Source organism: Filicampus tigris, chromosome 13 (genome assembly GCF_054856515.1).
Source record: "Filicampus tigris isolate MCC_2025a chromosome 13, RoL_Ftig_1.0, whole genome shotgun sequence".
Lineage (NCBI taxonomy): Eukaryota > Metazoa > Chordata > Actinopteri > Syngnathiformes > Syngnathidae > Filicampus > Filicampus tigris.
Window position 1 is genome coordinate 13,776,242 of NC_141229.1, and position 24,649 is coordinate 13,800,890.

The 24,649-nt window shown below is 44.1% G+C and overlaps 2 protein-coding genes across 4 annotated transcripts; one reads left to right on the forward strand and one right to left on the reverse strand.

Moving 5' to 3' along the window:
- Positions 1–1,045: 1,045 nt before the first annotated feature.
- On the forward strand, positions 1,046–21,794 carry pak6 (p21 (RAC1) activated kinase 6). Of its 3 annotated transcripts, none has more exons than XM_086050205.1 (10): positions 1,046–1,102; positions 1,527–1,857; positions 11,720–11,967; positions 14,242–14,901; positions 16,908–17,438; positions 18,386–18,519; positions 19,143–19,269; positions 19,338–19,463; positions 19,583–19,717; positions 20,391–21,794. In XM_086050205.1, exons 3-10 carry the CDS (start codon positions 11,764–11,766, stop codon positions 20,556–20,558), a joined length of 2,085 nt encoding a protein of 694 aa, XP_085906331.1. In that variant the 5' UTR covers positions 1,046–1,102; positions 1,527–1,857; positions 11,720–11,763; the 3' UTR covers positions 20,559–21,794. The 3 variants fall into 3 exon arrangements, with proteins under 3 accessions (XP_085906331.1, XP_085906330.1, XP_085906332.1); XM_086050206.1 differs by lacking the exons at positions 1,046–1,102; positions 1,527–1,857 and adding exons at positions 6,989–7,249; positions 7,416–7,571; XM_086050204.1 differs by lacking the exon at positions 1,046–1,102 and having other exon boundaries at positions 1,396–1,857.
- A 62-nt stretch (positions 21,795–21,856) lies between these two features.
- On the reverse strand, positions 21,857–24,150 carry ankrd63 (ankyrin repeat domain 63). The gene has a single exon (XM_086049663.1). It carries the CDS (start codon positions 24,042–24,044, stop codon positions 22,485–22,487), a length of 1,560 nt encoding a protein of 519 aa, XP_085905789.1. The 5' UTR covers positions 24,045–24,150; the 3' UTR covers positions 21,857–22,484.
- Between the last annotated feature and the right edge of the window lie 499 nt (positions 24,151–24,649).

Consider the following 24,649-nt stretch of genomic DNA (forward strand, 5'->3'; position numbering starts at 1 on the left):
ACTAACCATTACCATTCATTTGAGGCTTTAGCAAGGTTTTCACCTTTGACACTGATGCTCATGTTTCAATTTAAATGAAGCCAGTAGTGATTTTATGTGATTAATACTGGCTTTAACTGTTGTTGGGGGAGGGGGGAAGAAATAATGTCATTGTTAGTAATAAATGTGTTTTATTCGTTCTGGACCAACTCTAGATGGGCACTAATTATTTTATGACAATTAGATTTTGGAATGCCTTTAAAAGACATTGAACCACCCTTGTGAGTGTGAAAGTCCAACATGAAGTGGCTGATTACAAAACCCATTTCCATTTCTAAACAAAAAGTGAAGTAAGTCATGTTAGTAAAATAGTACACTGCCCTTAAAGCATTTTTGACATTGATGCTGACAAGTGAAACAGAGGTTGACGGTCATATCGCACCCCCCCCAGAGGCACATTTATCATTGTTATGCAGATTGCTCCAGTTTAGCCTCTTTTGTTTGGGTTTATTTGCTGTCTAAGGAGGCACATCATAATTTCAGCCTGTTCGGGAGCCTCTGCAATCGGTCCTCCCATTCAAACGCTATGTTTTTATGAATGCCCCAAATCCTGCTTGCGCTGCTAGCAATTTCTGCGTGACATGACCCTAATACATTTTCCTTCTTTGTGCCTGCTTCGTCTTAGCGGCTGTATAAATTATTCAGAAAATTATTGTGGTGGAAAGAGAAGCGAACGTTTTACTCAAGTAATAAGGATGGTGTCACGTGAAAAGCGGAATTTGGACCCAGACGCGGACATGACACAGAAGCTGAAAAGATCAACGAAAGTACAAACTAACAAGAGAGCAGAACTGATGACGTAATAACGGAACAAAGCAAAAGGACCAGAGCAACTGATAGATCAAGACACATCAAGGAAAAAACACACATGTAGGCCTTTAGTTTTCACCCTGGAAGACTTTTCTTTCGAGTCACATGAAGAAGGCTGGATGACTACTGTACCATCTACAGAAATAGCATAGTGCCCCCCCCCCCCCGCCCCCTTTTTTTATACCTCTCCTGCCATCTGCCATCCCTGACCCTGTCATTCCATGGATAATGCATTTGACTGAACAGCAGCACGGTAGGTGAAGGCAGCACCCTCATGTTCTCATGTCACCCAGGTTACGCGTAAAGGAGACAACATGGTGGGGGCGTGGGGGGGCAGATGGATGAAAGGTATCCCAGGTGTACTGGAGATCTCCTCTCCTTACAGTCACAGGATACCAGACGTAACACAAAAACACTCATGCGTTCCATGCGCGTAGACACACGCACACGCCATCAATTCTTTTACAAAGACAGCCCAACGAGGGAGTGGGAGGAGGCAGAGGAGGAGGGAAGTGATAAAAAGGGAGAGAGAGCGAGGGTGGGTGTGTGTGAGAGAGAGAGTTGGAGAAGGAGAGGTAGAGAGGGGGTGGGGATGGAAGAACCTGGATGGGGCTGAGGTATTCTCTCCCCGTGGATGCTGCCTGTCTTCTTCATGGCTTTTGTCGTCCGTTTTCCAGCCGCCTCGTCCCCGGGAGCCGGCCCCGGCACACGGACCCGCAGCAGCACTCAGCAGCCACGCAGCCGGGGATGAATCAGCCCCGACAAAGAGCCTTTGAGATGGCAGTGTGCGCTTGTGCCTGGAGGGAGGAACGCATCAGGCTTTCCCGGGCAAGCGGCAGCCTGCAGTGCTCGCTAGCTTGAGAGCCAGTCCTCTCATGTCCTCGTGTGGGTGCATGTGTGTGTGTGCATGAGTGGTGGCACAAGTAGTGTATGCTCGTGTGTATGTGCTCACTCTTGCTTTCAACCCTTCCTGGAGGAGAGTGGCTCCCCTCGTCACTGGACAGCAAGGTAAGAGGGTTTTTTTTTTTTTTCGTCCCCTGCTAACAATTATTTATTCTATCAGATCCGTTCCCTTTGTTGATGGTGGGATAAATGAATGGAAAGGAAAATAAGCTTTATGGCATTGATGAATGCTAGTGTATGTCGTTAGTGGGAGGAGAAGGATATGAGAATGCAGAGTAGCCAGGACATGTTGATGGGGGTGGGGGGGTGGGGGGGGTGCTTCTCATCTGTGATGGGCTGCATCTTCTTCACTGTTTCCTCCTAGAAGATATCGCGTCGACCCCCGTCTTTCTTCCGTCTCTATTGGCAAGCTGAGAAAAGGGTTCCACATTCTTCAGAGTGTTTAAGGTCAAGCTTTCTAATATGCAACTCTCTTGACAAATGCACGTACGGCACACGGTCCCATTGTGCCGTAATCGTGTGTGAATGATCACCCATGAGCATTCTAGAAATGCAGGACAACACTATTTGGGCAAAGGTATTCGTTAATCCTCCCACTCTATTGGGAGGACTTGTGTGGATGTGTTTTTTTTTTTTCAGATGAATTCACATACTGGATGAGAGGACCTTACTCAAAATCTCTTTAGTTCATCCCACCAAATTTTGATGGGGTTTGGGTCAAGCCTCTCACAGTGCTACATCAAAATCATCCCAGTGAATTATGCTTTGAATTGGAAAATCCTTCCCAAAACTGTCCCGTTGGTAAAATGTTCTCTTCCATGTCTTGCTTGATGAGATTTTTGTCCATATCAGGAGTGTCAAACTAATTTTTGTCACGGGCCACGTTATAGTTATTGTTTCCCCTCAGAGGGCCATTATCACTGTATGTTTAATCAACTTTATTATCACTTTATTATTACATATCCACAGCAAATAGATGGATAACTAGTTTTGAAATCAATGTTATATGTTACCGCTGTGTATTACATATCACAATAAAAAAAATTGGTACACAATTTAGCAAGAATCATGGAAGTTGATACACTTGATTTGCTTTTGAGGGCCAGTTAAAGTGTTGTAGTTATCTGTATCTGGCTCCCAGGCCTTGAGTTTGACACCTGTGGTCTATACATTTGCAAATATAATGTCGACAAAACCTGCCGTGCAAGTGCTTCCCAAAACATGGGAGGTGATGTTGGAACTTTCTGTTTGCATGTGGATTTGACACTATCTATCCAACCATCCATTTTCCATGCAGACCTGAAAGTGGCAAGGGTTAAGCTGGAGCCTAACCCATGCTGCCTTTGAGCGAGAGGCGGAGTGCAAGTTGGGCACATACAGACAAACCATTCACATTGACACGTACTGACATTTTTTTTTAAAAGAGCGTGTAGAGATTAGGTTCAACGTTTGCTCGCCACCATTGATATTGCCAGTCTTGCAACTTCTTTGCGCCTTGAACAACACGCTTGTTGTGTGCCAATTAATGCATATTGATTGATTTAGAAAAAGAACAGTGCGCACACATTGACAGGTGCGTTTCTGTTTCAGTGGAGGTGATGTGCCGGCTGCATCATCATTTTCCTAACGAGACACAATACAAACACAAAACGGATGCAACATTTGCACCCGCAGGGCACAGACAGGAAGTATTGGAGGACTCACACATGCGGGATGACAGAACATACGTGTAGGTATCATGGTTGTGTGGCCCCGTGATTGTGCTCTCATGGACGCTCGCGTTATTGTAATATCAGTCGTCAGCCCTCGGAGGGAAACGTGTGCATTAGCAGCTTAACGTAACCGGCAGCCAGGAGACATCAAGCACTCAAGGATTACAACAGGCAGTCCAAATTAGGACAGCGTGCCATGAGTCTCCTGACTGGATTGAAAAGGCGCCCGTGCTGGGTTACTATTGGGTTGGTGCACACGGATACTGTAACAGAGCTAGAACGTGTCTTGTATCTCCTGGGCCCAGGCTGAGAAATATAAATCAAAGCTTTCATAAGGGTATGCAGGCTGCTGCATTAATAAATTAAACCCAAGAGAGCAGATTGGTACTGGTAACATTTGGTACATTGGCCTGCGTCAAATTGCTCAATATGCATCGGATTGCAAAGTGGATCTTTCATGAAATGTAATCTGCATTTTTTTCCTACACTTTGCAAACTGGATAAATGCTAAATATTTTTCTTAACGTTCATGGACAGTCACACTCAGAGGTGGTGAGGAAGTATTTGGGCCCCTTAACACTTGGACTTTTTGCACTTTCTGGGTCCGCCAGTCGAGTATGATAGGGGCAGTCAACCCCAAAATTTTCTTTACAATAATATCTCCTATGTAGCCCCACTAGTCTAAACACAACATTCTGAATGATATCGTGTTTGTGGATTTTGAGTTAAGCAGCAAACAAACAAACTCATTTTTGTCGATCTCCGTCGGCCATTTTGTCACTTGCTGTCGACTGAAAATGACATCACAGTTGCTCAGCTAAAAACCAATCATGGCTCAGCTTCAGAAAAACTCCTGAGCCGTGATTGGTCGTTACCTGAGCCCTGAGCAATCGTGACGTCATTTTCAGTTGACATGTTGAGATGTATAAAAATTGGTTTATTTTGCTGCTTAACTCATTTTCCAAAAATGTTATATTAATCAGAATGCCATGTTTGGACTAGTGGGGGTGCATGCAACAGATTGCAAAAGATTTCGGGGTTGATTTTCTCTTTAAGCCTTTTCGACCCATTGAGGTCACCATACTACCTGCTTGCGTTGAGCCTGTGCAACAGGCCACATCACGGTTGTTTCTAGCATCATATATCGCCCCAAAGGATTTGTTATTCTGGTGTTCTGTATTGCATCCTTTAACTATCTCAGCCGTCTAAAAATGCTGCGTTTACATCATCACTCTTTATCAGAATGGATAGACCAGATTAAGTGTACATCAATGTCCATGCTTCTTGCTGCAGAGCCGAACAAACTTGTCAGTTTTGTCTATTTTGTTATCAAGCATAATCGGGGCGATATGGCCGGTGACAGAATGATGCATGAAGCCACTTGATGCAATTGTCCTCAAATTCCCTTCTCAGTAATAGCTTGTTTACTTGCGGACACAAATTGCTCAAGATGAGGGGAAAAAAGAGGTTACATCTTGCGCGCATTGAGGGTGATATCGTGTAATTTAATGAGACAGAACAGCATGACATGTGGGTGATTTGTAAAGACACAGACTGCTCCATTCTTTCAACATGTTGAATTCTTCTCCTTTATGACGGCTCCCTCCATCCCTCCTCTGTGCTTGCTCATCCCTCTCCTCCTTCAGCTGGCACTACATCTGAGTGTCCAGATTCTTCTTCTTTTCTTCCGTTTTTAATCTTGCTAGTCTTTTCACCTCCTGTCAATGCCGACACAGCACGAAGGTGCACTTCAAAGCCAGGACAGGACAAGGCTCTCTTCTTAAGGCCTTCTATTATATTTGAATTAAATCCTAATTCTTCATCTCAGCAATACATTTTGGACTATGCTACCAATTTTATGAGAACAGGTTGGGGATTCCACTTTTCTGTTCCAGCATCACCGCATGTGAACAAGCCCTATTTTTGTTCCCACAGACACACGCCAACATCTCGTATAGAAACACTGACCAGAAGATTACAAGACATTGTAGTCTTTTGTTGTATTAACTCTCTTACCAGATGTACTAAAATATATCTCATGTCTTATGTTTTCGTCTTTAAACTATTTTTCCAATGCCAATGAGCCGTGGGTTCTGAGTCATGGTGCACTGCTGTGACTAATGTGACATTTGGAAAAGAAAAAAAAAAGACTCAAATATATGTCAGCATGAATGAGCTCAGAGAGATTATGGGTCATTCCATCTTGAGACTGCAATGTCAATAGGGAAGATTAGATGGCTGTAACTGACTTCATCGAATATTATCTGTCTTGACAATTTATTACAACCATTTGCATCTTTTCTGCACTCCTTTCGGTACTTGAGATTGTATCAACTATATATTGAACGTAATCCATAAAAGGCACTTCACATGCCCTTGGGTGTGTGCAATATTGTGTCCTTGTCTTAGAATGGAGTTTTATCGCGGGTACAGATTAATCATGGGATGGACATGGAGTGAAATCCAGACAGAATCTGCTTAAACCTGCACATGAACCACTTTTTAATGTCAAATTTCATGCGAGTCCAAAGTTTTGAGTAATGTGCTATAGCAAAACACTGCAGGGCCTTCACTGCACTTGCACAATGTGGCGACATCTCAGAGGCAGCAACTGCGTGCCATTCCCAAAAATTCTTCATATTTTAAACACTTTGTTGTTCATGACGTATCAGCACCACTTGTATGAAATATTCATGTGTTATTCCGTGTCATTGAATGCAGCGTATTACATCACTTGCCGTCTTCTATTGACAATCCCTCCTTGTCTACAGAGGTGACTTCAAAGATAAAACAGCAGGCGTCAACTTCAATAATAAACGGCTCCATTGTACTATCCGGTCACGTCCAGTGTTTGCGTTGCTCTCAGATGCTATCAGTGTAAGTTGGTTTGTGTGTGCCTTATACAATGCACACGGTGGTGATGACCAACCAACACCCCCCCACACCCATTCACCCACTGCTTTACCCTCACGAGGGAGAGTCTCATTATATTCAAAGGGCAAAACGGTCATCACAATGAAGTTCATAGAGGAGCAATCTTTAAGCTCTTGCCACTGCACTGCATAGTCCAAAAAACAAACAAACAAAAACCAGATAAGACGCTATCCATGATGCTATCCATCCCACGACGACATTTTGTAATTCATTACAGCTGGATTATCTTTAGACTGTACGTGCATTGAGAAGCACGGAAAAGAGGATTACCTCATCTCCACCAGTTCCCACCCTCACCTCACTATTTCACACGAATCACGCACAAAATAAACACTGCTGCTGCAGAGGGTCCTAAATTAGATCAGTGAAGGACTCCACATGCAACGCACTAATCCTGCTGCACCGTCACCTGCATGCACGCTCAACACATTTATGCAAGCACGTCAACAAAAATGAGAGACAGAAATCAGGGCAAATAGTACGGGTGGGGCGGGGTGGGGGGGGGGATCGTTCACTACAGCTCGGAGCGCTAACGTCGCGCAAATCCAATAGCTCTCTTATCTCCCCATCCCCTCCTATTCATCCAACTACTGCTTGGGGTGATTTGAACATGGCAGAACGGAAAACGGGCCTGTGTTGTAGTGTTGTACGGGGGAAACATATGGATTACTTGCCTGCTTTTTTCTGTTTCACTACCTGATGCGGGGACCAACTACGGCTTGGGGTGATTTGAGCATGGCAGAACGGAAAACAGGCCTTCAGTGTTGTAGTGTTGTAGGGGGCAAACATATGGATTACTTGCCTGCGTTTTTCTGTTTCACTGCCTGATGTGGGGACCATCCAGCTGAGGGGTAGGCTGATGACTGGACCTTCATTTCCATTTCATTGTTGATTTCTGCAGTTATGTGGTTGAACATTTCACAATTTGCATGCTTCATTTTCAATTTGTTCTCTTCCACTCAGTCTACGCAACACCCCCCCTTTAACCACGCGTGTTATTCTTCTGCGGCTGCACAGATGGAAATACCCAATGAAGCACAATTCCAGCATGACCTCATCCACCCAGGCAGAAGGTGTCTGAGTTTTGCCACAGCACTTTGATAGATTCAAGATAAGCCACTGAGGCATAAGGTCAAGTCCCAACAGTTTAGGGTGGCTACGTGGCTGGGAAGCGTAAGTTCGCATCATGCATATCTATTACTCAAAACAAATAGTGTGTTGTTATCAAGACTCCATAAGCCTGGCGCAGTCAATTGGGGCAATGTCAGGCCAGTTATATGTGATTGAAGCTTGTAAATCGATAATTGGCAATAGCTTTTTCCATCATTTTTCCTCCATGGGCATCAACAAAGTATGTATGCGTGTGTGTGTGTTTCCACTTGCTTGGAATATCACAGCGGTTCGCTTATATTCCCTAGAGGGGGACTGTGGTCCAGAATGAATAATGAATACAAGGATGTGCTCCATACTTTTAAGTGAAGTGGCAAAGTACTCAACAATGCAGTTGTCCTATTTGTGTTGCTATCATCCGGCTATTGCTGACATAGTGGGATTGTAACAGTTTGCATTTCACCCATGAGTAAATATTGATCGATCTGCTTGTAAAAGGATACATGGGCATTATCTCTAAATATTGGCTCAGGCAGTGTCAACATCTGCTTGTTGAACAGCTATCCAAGCAGATAGGGACAATGCATGCAACTGTAAAGGAGATCACAATCTTGTGTTTTGACGCTTCTTTTCTCAGGTGGTGGTTAAAAGTGCTCAAGTCTTAAGGTAGAGCAAGAATTTGACCAAAAACATTCCAAAAATAAAACTTATAATCGCTGCCAAGCATGAGCTCACATACGGTTTAAGCGTACATCATGAGGCTAACTCTATGCACGTTTTGCTTTTTATTTGGCTTTTTGGGGTGCATTCTTGTGACAGCGACATACTCCTTGAAATATCCTTTTTACACGTGTGACTTATTATTCATCAGCCAGTCCTAATTTAATATAGTTCATACATTTATATGCACCATCATATCATAATAGAAAACTGCATTACAACAATTTACCTGACAGCGTGGATTATTTTCAGTCGTTATTTTCATTTCTATAATTCCTGGTGGCGGTTATCAATAACTGGTGGAATGGAACGATTGCAGTGATGTAACAGGTCCGGGTTGGGTGATTGTGCATGAGCCATTGTGCCAGGCCCCGGCCAACCTCTTTCAACTACTACATTTGAGAAAAGCAGGGAGTTTTTACACAGGTCAACCAATCTGACTCTGGGGGTCAAGCTTGCTGATCTAAATGTTCTACAAAAAATAATCTGAAAGCCTCCTTTCAGTAGAGTACTATTAATGCTGTACATTACTTTGGATAACACACAATAACTTTTGTAGAGTACATTTTCTGGAAATATCAAGAAAATGTTACTCTCTTCCAAGTGTCAAATTTACTGTTAAGACTGTGATCAAATATATAGTCTTTCTAGAGTAAAATGTACTCCACAAAATTTACTAATTGGGTTCCATGCATAATAAAACAAATGAGTTGACAATGACCAAAGACTCCATTAGTTGCTAATATACATTGTATGGAACAAATATGTCACAGTTAAGAGCCATTTATAGTTGATAAAATTAGCGTAGGAAGCGAGGGAAGACATAAGCCACCATGGAATCTCAGAGTAATATCACAAGGGACTTGGCAAACTGTAAGACCAAAAAAAGGCGTCTATAAGTCGATCAGTTTATTTAAAATTTGGCAGAAATATATCCAAAATGTATAAAAAATATGTCCATTTGGATTTGAAGAATTTCCTTACTTGTCTGTTTTGAAGGAGGTTGGGCAACTACAAAATCAGAAAATGTTGACCGGCCGGCTAACATACGGCGTACTTGATCTTTCGAGCAATTTCCAAGTTGTGTTAAAACTAGGACACCTGTTCTACGTCATCGTCAATGGTTTATAGGCGTTATAAAAAATGTGAACACAGCGGGACACGGGGAACACCGGTTCAGCCGTCATATGGCTTGTTGATTAACCAATATTTTGAGCCATTCAACAGTGGATGCCCATATCCCTACAGGTACATTAATTGTTTTTCTTCCATTACGGTAAAACATTTTTGTTATGGTGACAAGCCAAAATCAAAATCACGATTGAATTTTGTCAATATTTCAGTGGCTACCGTTCTTTGCACGTGAAAATAACTGTTGGTTGTATAATTGGATTAGAATACTTGAGCATTATTTATTTCGTGTTGAATTACAGTTAGTATGCCTATCGTCAATTTACCTGGCACTTGATTGCAAGGACATGAAGAGAATAAACTCAACTGAACAAATAGTATCAGAATGTAGGTTGGAAATGTAGGTCAGTACTTCTGATAGTGTTTAAGTGATTCAGAGAAGCCACTGCTGGCTCATCTGCTCACCACTGCCGTTTACCATCAAGGTCTAATTTGGCTATAGTCCCTAAATTCGAATCTCTTGACAACCTTTGTACCATAATGGCCCCGTTGGGCAGATTTGAAGCCCTTCCTACCACCACATTGTGTACATAGGAAAAGCTAACAACCATACAGTACACTTATGCATCACTTAGCATATTAGCCTCGTGACGGCATGGGTGACACTTTCCTTCATGCTGAGCGTCCCAACCCCCAACCACCCCCTCATCCTGCCATAATCCGCCCTTTTTTCCACAAGCAGGACCAAGCTGATGTGAGCGTTATGTTTTACCCCGCCATGATGGGCAAGGCGAGCGCCCAGGGGCGTCATAACGGGCACCGCTGAGGCCGATTAAAAGCATGCTGGTCCGAGGGCGCAGGTGGAGAGAGGTGAGGCGGTCTACGTGATTGCCCGCCGAGCACTGAGCGGAGGATGACAGCAAAACTCATTTCCTCAACTCCCACTCCTCTCAAAGTGCACCACGGGAGATTGTATCTGTACCTCGTTGGCCTTTGGCAGGGCGCTCTCCGTTCCTGTGAGATGAAATAGTTAATCGTGATACTTTACTGAAATAAATATTAGATGAAATAAAAGGGACTACACAGTAAGCCCAAGGTGACGTGCTCGCCAAACACGTGGTTGCGTATTCAAGGATTAAATGCAACCCTGAATGCAATCATGAACACATGCGCCATTAATCAGGGTAGAATATTAAAGGGATATTATAATGAGTTTATGAAGGATATCCTGCCATAGAATGTTTGTGTGTGTGAGTGTGTGTCTTGTGCGTGTTTGGTTTCAGCGCTAATGCACCGAAAGCCTGCGGGCGCATGCCAGCCCAGCGACACGCTCATCAGCAAAAGGGCACAGAGAATGAATAAGCCTTAATTGACCACACATCCTTCATTACACATCTGCTTACAAATATATCCATTCTCCTTGGAGCCCCTCTTAGAACGAAACCGCCCCGACACTGATGCAAAGTCGGAGGATTCATTGCGGGCGATGAAGCAGTGGACACTTGTGCTTAAACCAACATGTCCGAATTATAGTTCTTTTAATACATTATTGGGTGAATGAGTGGGTTTATTACTTCTGCCAAGGAAGTTGGGTTTGTGCATGCATTCATTTGCTTTCCCTGCCCATACATGTTTTGATGTATCAACCTGAACCACTTAGTATTTATTTTCATGTCAGTATCCTCTCCAGATGTTTCCATGCATTTTCAAGTGAGAATCCAGGTACCGATTAGATTACAGTCATATATCGACTTAAGGGTGATCAAACTCAGGAGTCACTTGGCTGATTGTTTTTTTTTTTTATTGCTTTGATGTGATGTGTGAGTAGAAATTTGAGACATGAGCGCTACATGGTGTATGATGGCGCTTGGATGATGTCAAACTTGACAAACAACAAAGAGAAATACACGATGAGCAAATGACATTGCCGATGATTCTTGGTAGTCATGCTGTTGACATAAGTCACTTTATTGCTAGTGATTCCAAATAAACTATCATTTATAAATTATAATAAATAATGTGCCTGGATCTTTATCTAGATTCACACCAAGAAAAACAGTTTCATTCTTGGTCTTTGTCCACTAATTCTACGAATTTGAATAAAAATGAAAGCCGTTTTGTATATTTTTGCCCCCAGTAATCAAATTGACCACAAAAAAAGGAATTCAAACAGCGTGGCTATAATGAATCATCATGATATGAGCCAAATTTTGCAGCAGTACAACATGGAAAAGCCAATGTAACACGTTCGTTCAGAAGTTAGGATTTATTTTGACGCTTTACCTTTAAGGTCCTACTCTATTTGGTAGTTGAATCACTCACAGATTTCACAAGTAACAAATGAAAAAATGTCTCTACAGGGATTTTTTGACACCAGCAAGCTGCCTCCCTTGTGGACGTGAGGATGTTTCGCAAAAAGAAAAAGAAGAGGCCCGAGATATCAGCGCCCAAGAACTTTGAGCACCGTGTCCACACCTCATTCGATGCCAAGCGAGGCTGCTTTGTTGGCCTGCCCACACAATGGCAAAGCCTCATAGAGAACCTGCGCAGGCCCAGGCCCATGGTGGACCCTTCCAGGATTACGGAAGTGGAGCTGAGGCCCAAGAAGGTACACAACCCCCTCCACTCTGTCCTTTCCTTGAATTTGTGACTCATTCAACCTTTATTTCGCAATCACTTGCAAATGTTTCGTCCTTAACTGCGTGTCACCGCTGCTGCTTTTCAGCATCGATATTGTGCAAATGTCGCTCATTGCTACTGAGAGTTATGGCTGTCTCAGAAAATGATGATAAAATGGAAGTCCTGCTCCCCTACCAATGTTTCTGCTCCCTTGTCTGTTGGGCTAATGACCCTGCTGTGTACAGTTACTGTAAAATGTTGAACCCTGAAAGGGGTGACACAATTCATTGCTCCATATAGACAATTAATAACAGCCGATGTGACCCTTAACAGGTGTAAAGCACCAGTCATAAAAAAAAAAAAAAAAAAAGGAAAGCGAAGGAAAGGCCATCGTAGAAACGACTTATTTTCTTCCCAGAGCATTTAGTGGGTGACAAACACAAAGTACTTTTTTTAATTGGCACTTTACATAATGAGAACTATCATGTTAAATTAAGCCTCATTAATGGCTAGTAAACCGCAGTGCAAAAGAGGGAAAATACAGTTGCACGTCCAGGGTCGTATACAAGTTTGTAACCGGATTCGCGAATCTTTGATTTGGTCGTATTTTGGGAAAATGTTGCAATAATGGAAATAAAAGAAAGAGGGTTCCAACTGTTACCATCATAAAATCTTTTGAATCTGTATAGGCAAGGAATTAAGTGATAGTCTTGCATCCTGGATCATCACTTAGGTGTAAAAAGACAAGAACCACTGTAAAGTCTTCTTCTTTTGCAACATTCTTCTTTCTCTTCACTCTTTCTTGAGGTTGCTCCATCTTTTGGAAAAGGTTTCACTAAAACAACAAAAAAGCAAAACATGCTGAGGCTGCATGAGTTACATGGGCATCTTGTGGGTATAAAGGGGCGGAGCTACATGGTGGCACAAATGGGGATATATTTGTAGGGGGTATTGACTTATTTTGTTGTATGAATAGCAACAGGTGGATACACAGGTTGGATGTTACTTTTGCCATCCAATTGAAGTACATTTATTTGTTACACCTGCCACTATATGCCGCTAGCATAGAATTAAAAACAGAAAAATAACACAATGAAAATAATAGTGATTAAAAATAATGCTGGAGGATGAGGTGCAGGATCTTAGCTGTTTCTGTTACTGCCCGTTTCTGGACAGAGATGTCGAATCCTCCCAGCTTGGGAGATCCTGCCCCCCCCCCCAGTCTACGATCACTATTTCGCCATCCACATTTTCTCTAATTCTTCCTTCAATCCTTGGTATTTCCCCAAGTTTTGGTGTTCCTTTTCCCAGGTGTTGCTATCATCTGGGATGGCTACATCTGTCACAGATGCTATCTTCTGATGTTTATCCACTACCATTATGTCAGGCTGGTTGGCTCTCACCATTTGCTCCTTCTGGATCAGGAAGTGCCACATGCTCTTGGTCTGGTTGTTCTCAACTCCCGACCGTGGTGTCTGCCATCTTGATTCTGGGATCTGCAGTCCATATTTGGCACAGATGTTCCGGTACTTTATTCCCGCTAGCTACCTGGTTACCCCGCTCCATATATGCCCAGCCAGCATGCCAGCATCTTACACCCTACTGTGATATGCTGCACTGTCCCAGGGGCACAGTCTGCACCTGGAGTCCTGTCTGATGTGGTAAACCACAGCCTCTACTGATCTTGTTTTTATGGCCTGTTCATGTGCTGCTATAATTATTGCCTCTGTGCTGCCTTTCTTTCTTGTCTTCCGTTGTATTCTATTCTGTTCCCCCTTTGTTCTAAAATCTTATTCCTGACAAGAGGATTATCTCACCTTTCTTGGAGGTACTATGTAACTTGTCACCTGATCTCCCACCCATGTGATGTGCACACAGTCAGTCCGATCATGAACTGTGCATGACTCTACCCTCAAAGTGACTAATAAGACACCACACGCTCCGTGTTAGTGTTGCAACGTCAAAACATTGTACGCTTGTATCATTTCTTGTCAAGGCAAGCTAGGGCCCTTTGCCTCAACATGCCTTCTGTTCAAGTCCTCTTACTGTGTACTCATATTTTAATGTGGATCATTTGCTCACCCACTATCTTTTTAAGTGCATTGTCAGAAGCCACCGGGGGATTTAATTTGAGTCTTGACAATGATGTCCTTTACAGGTTCTGGAGTCTAAATTTAACTTGGCTTTGAACGGTGATTATGTAACCCTCATTATTCTTGTCAGTATCAAACCATACTCTACTCTCATGTCTCTCCTCTCTCAGACCATTGTGCGTGGGAGCATGATCGGTCACGGAGACTACATCACAGCCATGATCAACGATATGAGCCGTCTGTCTGTGACCAGCTCCAATTCTTTGCGGAAGAGCAGCCCCTCCGCCAGGAAGAGGGCCCAGTCTTTGGGAAGGCTGGGAGAGGTGAACGAGGGAGACGCCTACCAATACGAAGGCCTGGTTCAAGATGATGAAGATGAAGAGGACGCAGCTCAGGATCATTGGAGGGACAAAGCGAGAAACATCCACAGTGAGTCCAATACTCCCTACTTAGGCATGAAGAAGAGCATCACTTTGCAGCCCAATGGGATTTTACCAAAAGCCACATCCACCTATGAGGTTGGTGGTGGCCCACTGGAGGGAGCGTCTCAAGCAGGCCAGAACCAGAACATCCCGATGCAGAGTCACGGGACTTTCATGGGCGCTGATGTGGGCAGCCCTCAGGAAAGAATCATATGGAAGAGAGACTTTCAGCTGCCCAGAGGAATGCCACCAAATCAAATACCAGTTGCATGTTTTTATAGCCCGGCTATGAGTCTGCAGCAGCACCAAGATCAGGCTGTCGTCCCCACCGAGCTCCGGCCCAGCGTACCGATGTACATGCACCCTCAGAACAGCCCGGGGAGGCCTTTCTCCTCCTATGACCTGAAAGTAAGCCTGACATTGCAGTACTTTATTTATGCCATCTTGCACACGATTCACAAACCTCTCAACATAGTACATGGGAACCTACGATGCGCAACATCTATGAAATTGTTCATAGGTGTTAATGAGTGGGAATGATTTTTGGTCTATAGGTACACTTCAGTTTATTGGGCGTTCACACCTCTCGCCCGGAGGCTCCTGCTCACCTGTGACCTTGAAGAGGACAAGCACACAAGAAAATGGATGGATGAAGGAAATCAATCTCTTCCACGGTCAAACTGCCACCATTGTAGCACCTTTAAAGGGGAAGTCAACCCAAACATATTTTTTTCTAGAATATGTTCTATGCAGGCCCACTAGTCTAAACCCGGCATTCTGATTAATATTGCGTTTGGGGAATATGAGAAATCTACCCGTTTTCAGCTAGCTCAGGGGGTGGCCATTTTGTCACTTCTGTCGCCTGAAGATGAGATTGAAGTCGCTCAGGGCTCAGATAACGACCAATCATGGCTCAGCTTCAGAAAACAGGTGAACCGTGATTGGTCACTATCTGAGCCCTGAGCGACTTCAATGTCATCTTCAGTCAACAGAAGTGACTAAATGGCCGCTCCCGAAGATGGCTAAAAGTGGGTGCATTTTGCTGCTTAACCTATATTCCATAATTGCAATATTAGTCAGAATGCCATATTTCAGCTAGAGGGCCTGCATAGAACATATTCTGGAGAAAAAAAATGTTTGGGTTGACTTCCCCTTTAATAACTCTACAAGCAACATTTTAAGCAACATTTTTCTAAAAGTCAAAATTGATAAACATTATACAGGTATGTGTGACAAGAAGCTAGACTGTATCCAGTCTCCTTTTTCACATTCTTAAGTAAGATTTTGAAAAGTTTTCCATTGCCCATCCAGCCATCCATTTTCTGTACTGCCTATTCTCACAAGTGTCTCAAGTGAGCTGGAGCCCATCCCAGCTAATTTTAGGTGAGAGGTGAGGTCCACCCAGAACTGGTCGCCAGCCAATGGCAGGCCATAAATAGACAAACACCAAATTTACACTCACATTCATTTACTTGCTAACAATGTAAAGTCTTCAATTTACATTGTCAAAGTCAAAACCTAACAAGCATGTTTTTGGAATGTGAGAGGAAGGTGAAGTACCCAGGAAAAGCCATGCAAGCAAAGGGATATATTTTTATTAATAATTTCATGTCAGTGGTACAATTGAATGATTTGTTTTGCCATGTAGCTGATTTTAGCAAAGGTAGACAGCATCATGAGGCAAAAGAATATATATTTTTTGTCAAAATCTGACCTGGCCAGAAGGTGACAATATAATTGTTGGCCTATAATTGCTTGTGGCTCTATTGTAGTGGTATGCGCCCTCGGACCAGTGGTAACCATCAGAGCCAAGATACCACTTTCATACGTTGCAATTATAGTCATCATATTTTTGCCATTCCATGCCATCACTGGCACCCCTCTGTGGCAACATCTCAAAAAGCCAATGAAAAAGCAAAAAAAAAGCACATAGCAAAAATCTTTTCGATGCTCACCGAGCTGAAGTCTTACAAGCTATGATCAAGTCTAAGTCTTGTGAGATTCTCTTATACTTGACGTATTGCCTGGGCATTTACAATACAACGCAGGTCGTATACATTTTGTGTGACCAGAGGCAGATTTTTCCCAAAACAGTATTTCCTCAACGACATTCAGCTTTTGAGGTTCCACTGTATGTGCATAATTTAAAGTTCATCGGGGATCATGGTCGTGCTTACTGGTTGTGGAGCTTCCACATGAACAGTGCTGTATGTTAATTTGCTTTAAGTGCGTTTACAGTTCAATGGAAACACAGTTGGGGATGATAGCTAAGTCGATGGTGAAAGATTATATGCTTGGCAAGATCTCTGGAGGGACATTTGGTTTTATTGAGAATATCCCAGCACGGTTCATATTGGGTAAAGTCGATGCAGTTTACCCCTTGAACATCACTCACTTTGTCTTCTCCTATGCAGACGGATTCAGCGGTGAGATACCACTCTGGCTTCCTTCCCACCGGCACCAGCAGTCCTCTAGTGAGCGGCATCAGACCTCAGCGGACTGTGCGATCCTCAGCGAGCTACACTTTAGGACTGTCCCCCAATATGGGACTAAGGCCCAATGGACCAGAGCCTCTTCTTCGGCACTCTGGATGCCCCAATCCTCCTTACCCTCGACAGGACAGCCCGTCCCAACCCCGACCTTCTCCAACAGGCTCTCTTGCCACTAGTCCCCCCGGTACGTGCTCACCAGCCTTCAGACCCCCTCACCCTTCGCCCCGACCGCCGCCAGACCCACCAAAGGTCACCCATGAACAGTTCAAGGCCGCCCTGCAGATGGTGGTGGATAAAGGTGATCCAAGGTCTTACCTGGAGAACTTTGTGAAAATTGGGGAGGGTTCAACTGGAGTGGTGTGCATTGCCACAGAGAAGCACAGTGGTCGGCAGGTGGCGGTGAAGATGATGGACCTGCGGAGGCAGCAGAGGAGAGAGCTGCTCTTTAACGAGGTACCCTATACACACTTGCTAACATGTTGATTGGATTGGCTTCAAAAGTTTTATAATCAATCAAAAAAATACCTTTGGATTTCGAACTACTCTAGCAGTAAGTGCAGCCGTAGCATGATATTTTGCACCCCATTAAACACGTGACATTGAGCCCCATCGGCCGGCCATTTAGTGTTCTAATATATTTTCAGGGACCTTTTCTTATGAGCCATGTAATAGTCCAAAGTTTCCACCCTTTACAGTGCCCTTGACCAAAAGCTTTTCAGGAACGTGAAATTATGCACACACACACACAAAATGCCTATAAAGCATAAAAATATGCTATCAATCACCTTTTGGATAGGTAAATTAAATACCCGTTTGCATGCTCTCTACCAGCCAATTGCTAATTGCTAAGAAATGCGGATAACAAGACAAACTATGTGTCCTGAAATGTAACGATGCTAATGGTATATCTCCTGCTGCCCTATATCGCTATTATTGTAATAATCGCAGGAATATGTGTTTTCAATGAACACCAATCATTTTCTGGTTTACATTTTTTTCAGTGGGGGTTCAAGTCATTTCTTCCCTATTAATAATATTATGCACTGACTGCTATGGAGGAGGGTCACTGATGGTGTAGTGGTACACACGCCTGAGTTGTGTGCAGGCAGCGTGGGATCGGTTCCCGCTCAGTGACGGTGTCTGTGTGTGTCCCCTGCGACTGGCTGGCGACCAGTTCAGGGTGTAGTCCGGCCTTTCGCCCATTGTCAGCTGGGATAGGCTCCAGCACCTCCCCGCGACCCTGCACAGGATAAGCGGTTTGGAAGATGACACATGACACATGCTGTGGAGGAATATTTTTTTAAGTAATCATGAAAAGTCACCATTGTTTGAATCCGTTGAGTAAGACGGGCACTGCAAATGTTTTTTTTTTCTTATGTTGGAAAAATCGTTTTCCATAGGTGGTGATCATGAGGGACTATCAGCACAGAAATGTTGTGGAGATGTATAAATCGGCGCTTGTGGAGGAAGAACTGTGGGTGATCATGGAGTATCTGCAAGGTGGAGCACTAACAAACATTGTGTCTGAAACCAGGTAGGATGTCATTCTGTTCTCAGCAAAACGCTCTTTTACCGCTGTTTTTTCCAGAGTATGTTAAATACATAGTTTGACCACAAGGAGGCAGTGTGTCATCAACTAACGCTTGTGCATTGCTTCTGGCTGCACAGACACACAAAGGTTGTCATTCAAGTCTCCTTGCACTGTCCAAGCCTGCATGAAAACAAACAATTAACCGGATGTGGAAATATGGAAAGTGACACATATCGATTACATACGACCAAGATAAGACAGTGTCGTAGTTTGAACTTAATTGTATTGTGTGCAGTATTTGTTCTGGGATGTTATTGTGTAACAGTATACACTACTGTGTTGAACAGATGTTCCCTTATTTGGAAGTCACATGAACAATCTACAGTTTGAACGAACGTGTGCTGTCATTTTTTTCTAGTGTGGCAGTTGAGAGAACCTTTTGCTCTCATTCATTTCCTTTAATGCATGGTGATTCATCATTTTCAACTTTTGCAGCTGTTAATTTGGTGATACTCATAACTGTCATGTGCCTGCCAAATGATAAAATGTTAATGTCCGCAGCTCTCTCTCTCTCTTGCTCTCCTTCTCTCTTTCTCCCCGTGTATACTTTGGTCTGTACATTGTAGGCTGAGTGAAGAGCAGATTGCCACAGTGTGTGAAGCCGTTCTGCAAGCCCTTGCCTACCTCCATTCGCAGGGAGTCATTCACAGAGATATCAAGAGTGACTCAATACTACTCACGTTAGACGGAAGAGTATGTCATCTTATTGCTCTCTCGTGGGCCATTTTTGTTTTGTAAATGTTCCCGTTGTCGCCCATTAGGTCAAGCTATCCGACTTTGGCTTCTGTGCTCAGATCAGTAAGGACATCCCCAAGAGGAAGTCTCTAGTGGGGACTCCTTATTGGATGGCTCCAGAAGTCATTTCCAAATCGCCATATGGCACTGAGGTGAGGAGGCGCACAGCTCATGCCAAAAATCATGTCTGTTGCATAGCCATCTTTTACAATCTGTGCTGTGTGTGGGGGTGGGCGTGTGTGTGTGTGTGTGTGTGTGTGTGTTGCACCAGGTGGATGTCTGGTCCATGGGTGTCATGGTGGTGGAGATGGTGGATGGCGAGCCACCGTACTTCAGTGAAACCCCCGTGGCAGCTATGAAGAGGCTGAGAGATGAGCCAGCTCCGACTGTGAGAAATGTCAGCCAGGTATGCAAGTTTAAATAACGATGAACTAAGGTATGCATGCATGCAAGTCTCTATGCATCGATAACACTGTCATTGAATGAGAAATATTCAGAAGTTAAAACTGTTCCAAGTTTAAAGAGGAAGTCAACCCAAACATTTTTTTCCCCCCCAAAATATGTTCTATGCAGGCACACTAGTCCAAACACAGCATTCTGATTAATATTGCGTTTGTGGAATATGAGTTCCACATGGTTTTAGCGAGCTCAAACCACTTCTCACTTCTGTCAGCTGTGGCCACTTTTTTTCTTTTTTTGAAGTCTACCTTGAAAATGACTTTTTAATAAAGTCCGACATTCGTCCTTCACGTCACCTATAAGCAACTTTCAGATCTCATGTGCACATGCGTGAGAAGTAAATGAAAAAAAAATGGACTTCCAAACAAATAAGCGGTCATTGAAATTTTGTATGCTAGTGCAAGAGTGTATGCTTAACTGTTGGGGATGGGAATTAAAAAGTGTTTTAATTCCATTATCTATTGAGTTTAACGATTCAGTTCTTTATCGATTCTTTTGTTTTATGTCTCAATTGTATCTGTAAACAAGATGGATTTAGTTACATGGTTGTAGCTCCGTCTCCTTTATATCGATGCAATCACCGAAACAAAAAATGTTCTCTCCCTCACCTTCTTATCTAGGTGTCCCCAGTTCTTAAGGACTTTCTGGACCGTATGCTGACTCGGGACCCCCTCGAGCGGGCCAGTGCCACTGACCTGCTGGAGCACCCCTTCCTGCTGCAGAGCGGCTCACCTCAGTGCCTGGTCCCCCTGGTGGAGCAGTACCGCAAGCGCATGTCCCGCTGCTGATGACCCTGCGGTGCTCCCGGGTTCCCAACCCCCCCGCCCCCACTCAAAGTCCAACCGTGTCTCTTGCGAGGACTAAGCGCAGCGCTTCAATTCCTCACGCACCCAAATACGACGGGCTGCTCCGACGCAGACCGAGACAGCATGTTGCCACGTGAGCGACAATGGCGAGGAAGGCGAGTTTGGGTTGCAAGACGCGGCATGGTCTTTTGGGCACGTGAGAAGCACTTTAGGAGTGAGTTCAAGGCAGCATGCAATCACTCATCTCTTTACTCAGTCACAACACTGATTGGTCTCCTGCGACATTCTGTGGACTTCAACACACGCAAGATGGTGCATATCAAATGAATATTACATGAAACTATATGTCACATGCTACTGCAAAAGATAAACTCGTTCTATTTTTCTAGTAGGTATCATTTGTGGTGGAGTAAAACTGTCAGCGCTGTTTTTCAAACGGTTGGACGTTACCTCTGCACAGTCACACGCTTGTCGTCCGAGTGGGAGCAAACAACGGCAGGGGACTCTTAGCATGTCCAAATGGTCCACACCTGGCCTGAAGTGAATGCTTGAATATGTACCGAACGAGAACGTGAAAGAGCACCCTCTGTTATTAGCATAACAAGTGGTTAGATGAAAGCCATGCTGCTATTTTGAACTCACTGGGAAATCTCCTCTGACACATGCATTCTGTATTTCCAACAGGCGTTTTGTGAGTTGTTTGTATGATATGAAGTTACAAATAGGTTTCCATTGCTAACTAATACTATGGACCTAAATATAAGAAGATACATTCATAATGTACATAAAATACTGATAGGTCCTTATGACTGTTTATCTACCACAGCAAAATATATTAAAGTAATTCTACTTTCTTTACAGAAATGTGAGTGTATAGCTATGCGTGTATATCGGTGTGTGCATGTGTGTTTGCGAGCACATGGATGTACGGGTGAGGGTATCTCAGCGAACAAACAAGCCCATTTGTATTGTTACAGACTTTTTAGGGGGAAAAAACTGTAAACGCCACTTGTGTGTTGTTCCTCAAGATGCTTGATTTTTCTAGTAGAAGCACACACGCTTGGCATGCGATGCTGCGAGACGTCCACCTGCTGAGAGACACTTTGCACATACACTAGTCTTTGACTCATGTATTTCTATGTGTGAGGATCATTGATGAAAAAGAGAATTACACTAGATTTTCATTTTGTACAAACCAAATAAATGACGCATATGGAATATCAGTGATTCATCGCTCACTCACTCACACACACACACACACACACAGTATGACGAGGTGGTTGAAAGGGCTGGTGTTTATTCAGCGTGAATCATACAGCACACTGTCACTGCATACAATCAGGCAAAAATCCAGAGAGTTCTTATAAATGCAGAAGCAATATCAAATACCGGTACTTATATTTTTTACAATATAAATAATCATCGTATTCTATTCCTCATCCTTATGTGAAAATTCATCAGCTACTTAAAATATACAATCACCGGCCAGAACATTAGGTATACTTGCAAATTGTAATTGAGGTAATAATTAAAAACAAAAGAAAAGTTGCAGTGGTGTAGAAGCGCGCTGCTATATGTACCTGGATGCCTTTATAACAGAAGCAAAAAAGTATCCCCTAATAATATCAATCCGAGTGAGCATTTTTATCTTTGTAAGCAGAACACTATAAAGATAATCCACTGGGCTCACATTAGATTGTGCAGGCGTACCTAATAAGTTAGCCGGTGACATTTAAATCAACTCCCGCAGCTTAGAACAGGCTTCATTCATAAACACTGTAAACACCCCCCAAAAAAAACAAGACATCAGCTTGTATTAGATTTGTCACATACAGACGTTTTCAGCAACCACGCTGAATTGCAAGTGCTGGAAAAGTGTCCACTCCATTGTTTGAACTCCTTTCTGTCCTAATCGAGGACCGACTGAGACGAGGAGCTTTCGAACTCACATTTGACTCCGCTGATGCTATCCACGCTCGGCTGACTGTTGACCTGCTGGTGCGCGTGGGAGAGCGGGAAGGTCTCAGAGCGTGACATTCGTCCTCTGCTGTTTGAGGAGCTCGAGGAACAGTCTATGACCATCCTCATGAACTCAGGTGCGGTGAATCGGCGGAGCAGTCTCGTTCCAAGGCCCCTGAAGCCCGGGCCGCGGCCGGGCATCTTCCCCGCCTCCGTCTCCCCTCGGCTGAACATCATTTTGTTGTGTCTACCGCTGTGGGCAAAACTTGCCTTCCTCTGCAGCTCGTCTGTCTTTGACTTCTCCTCCAGGGCTTTCGCCATCTGACTCTTGATGCCCGAAGGAGCTTTTGGAACTGAGACTGATTTTTCTGGGTCATTTGTCCGGACCCGGGAGTTCCCCTGACATTCCATCTTGTCCAGGAGACATCGGTCATCCTGAAGCGAGGCTCTCTTGAATTTGCTGGCTGACAGGCTCAAGTCGTGCACGTCTCCCTGGTAAGACTGCTTTCTGATGCTCAAGAGCTCCAGGTTGAATGACTTTGCTTTCCCACAGGGAGGAAACCTTGGCCGTGCTTTCTCTTGGGGTCCAGTTTCTTCTTTGACTTCTTTTGGGTCGGCCTCAGGTGGCTGGCTGAGCGTTCTCATCGCTCTCACATCGCGAAGCTGGCAGTTTTGGAGTTGTTTGGCTGTGAAGAAAGTACTGTGATCCCCCTCAGTTTGGTCTTTCTGAGGTGGCAGGGAACACTTGTGACGATGGTTCTGTTCATGGCTCTGGTTCCTGGGACATGTGAAGCGGTTCCACAGTCCGTTGCCGTCCCCGATCTTCATCTGCTTCTGAAATAGCCCTGGTAGTTGGTCCTCTTTGCCGCTGACCTGTTTGGAGAACTTTTCCAAGACATGCCTGGGGAGTCTGTTGGGCAGCTCTCCATTGCCAACATTTCCTGGATCAAGCGAATCATCAGCGCCCACACTCCGTCTGTACTGAAAGTTTAGAACCTGCACACAGTGGTTGTGTCCAAAGAAGTCAGCCACCTCGATGGCTGTGTGTCCAGCATTATTCATTCTGTCCAGTCTCAGTCCAAGTCTTTTGAAAGCCCGCACCAGGAACTCAAGCACCTGGCTGTGCCCAGAAAAGGCGGCATACATTAGAGCACTGTTACCCCACACATCAGAGACGTCTGGATCGGCATTGAACTGAACTAGAATCTTGACCACGTCTAGATGACCCAACTCACAGGCATGACTCAAAGCCGTGCGACCCTCTTCATCCTGACAGTTGACATCGGCCCCTTTCTCCAGTAGGAGCCGGGCGAACTTGGCTCTAGTCCCGGCTTCTTGGAGACATACAGCATATATTAGTGGCGTGCGGCTGTTTTCGGTCTTTGAGTTGATGATCCGTCCGTCCAGGGCATCCAAAATGAAGCGCGCAAGGTGAACTTTGCCACTGTGCATGGCGTCCAGGAAGGTCTTGGTGCCCGAGCCCTGGCGTAAATCTTTGGGTCGCATCATTCTGCAACACCTGCTTACGGAGCAAAGTCTTTACGACTGAGCTGAAAAGGAATATCACCAACTGGGAGAGCGTACAAGTTCTCCAAATCACCCCTTGGACAGTGAGAGTGCTCACTCAAGACTAAAACCCAGAGAAGGGCTGTCTGTGTTTTTATACCGCCCTCTCCACACATGCCCTCCCCACGTTGCCAAGGAAACAAATGTCTGAGGACCATTATGCGGTGGCAGCATCCATTCAGCACTCTCTGCCTGGAGAGAAATATGCGCTGTTTCAAAAGAATAATAATTCTAGGAGGGAAAAAAAAAAAAAGATTGTGTTTTTAACGTGAGGTTAAAACAAATCATTTCCACTTTTCCATAATGCAAATGAAGTTAATTAAACATCCGCAGAATCATGATTTTTCACAACCTCTCTGACAAGTTAGAGGGAAAATGAAAGTCAATGATTAAAGCGCTCTTCCAGATCACATTTGTTCTGGTTTTCGATTTTCTAAACATTCCTCTCAGTTCATAGTCTACCAGGTTTATTATCCTGATTGTCTTCTTCTGTAAAATAAGAACCACGTGTGTTCTTGATTTGTATGTGTGACCCCAGACCGCCAAAT

What these genes read in the sequence shown, in the direction of transcription:
- ankrd63 (XM_086049663.1), bottom strand. Translation starts at nt 24,044, where the DNA reads ATGATGCGACCCAAAGATTTACGCCAGGGCTCGGGCACCAAGACCTTC.
- pak6 (XM_086050205.1), top strand. Translation starts at nt 11,764, where the DNA reads ATGTTTCGCAAAAAGAAAAAGAAGAGGCCCGAGATATCAGCGCCCAAG. An exon ending in TCTCCTCCTATGACCTGAAA is followed by an intron (nt 14,902 to 16,907) that starts GTAAGCCTGACA and finishes TCTCCTATGCAG; the next exon opens with ACGGATTCAGCGGTGAGATA. An exon ending in CTGTGAGAAATGTCAGCCAG is followed by an intron (nt 19,718 to 20,390) that starts GTATGCAAGTTT and finishes CTTCTTATCTAG; the next exon opens with GTGTCCCCAGTTCTTAAGGA.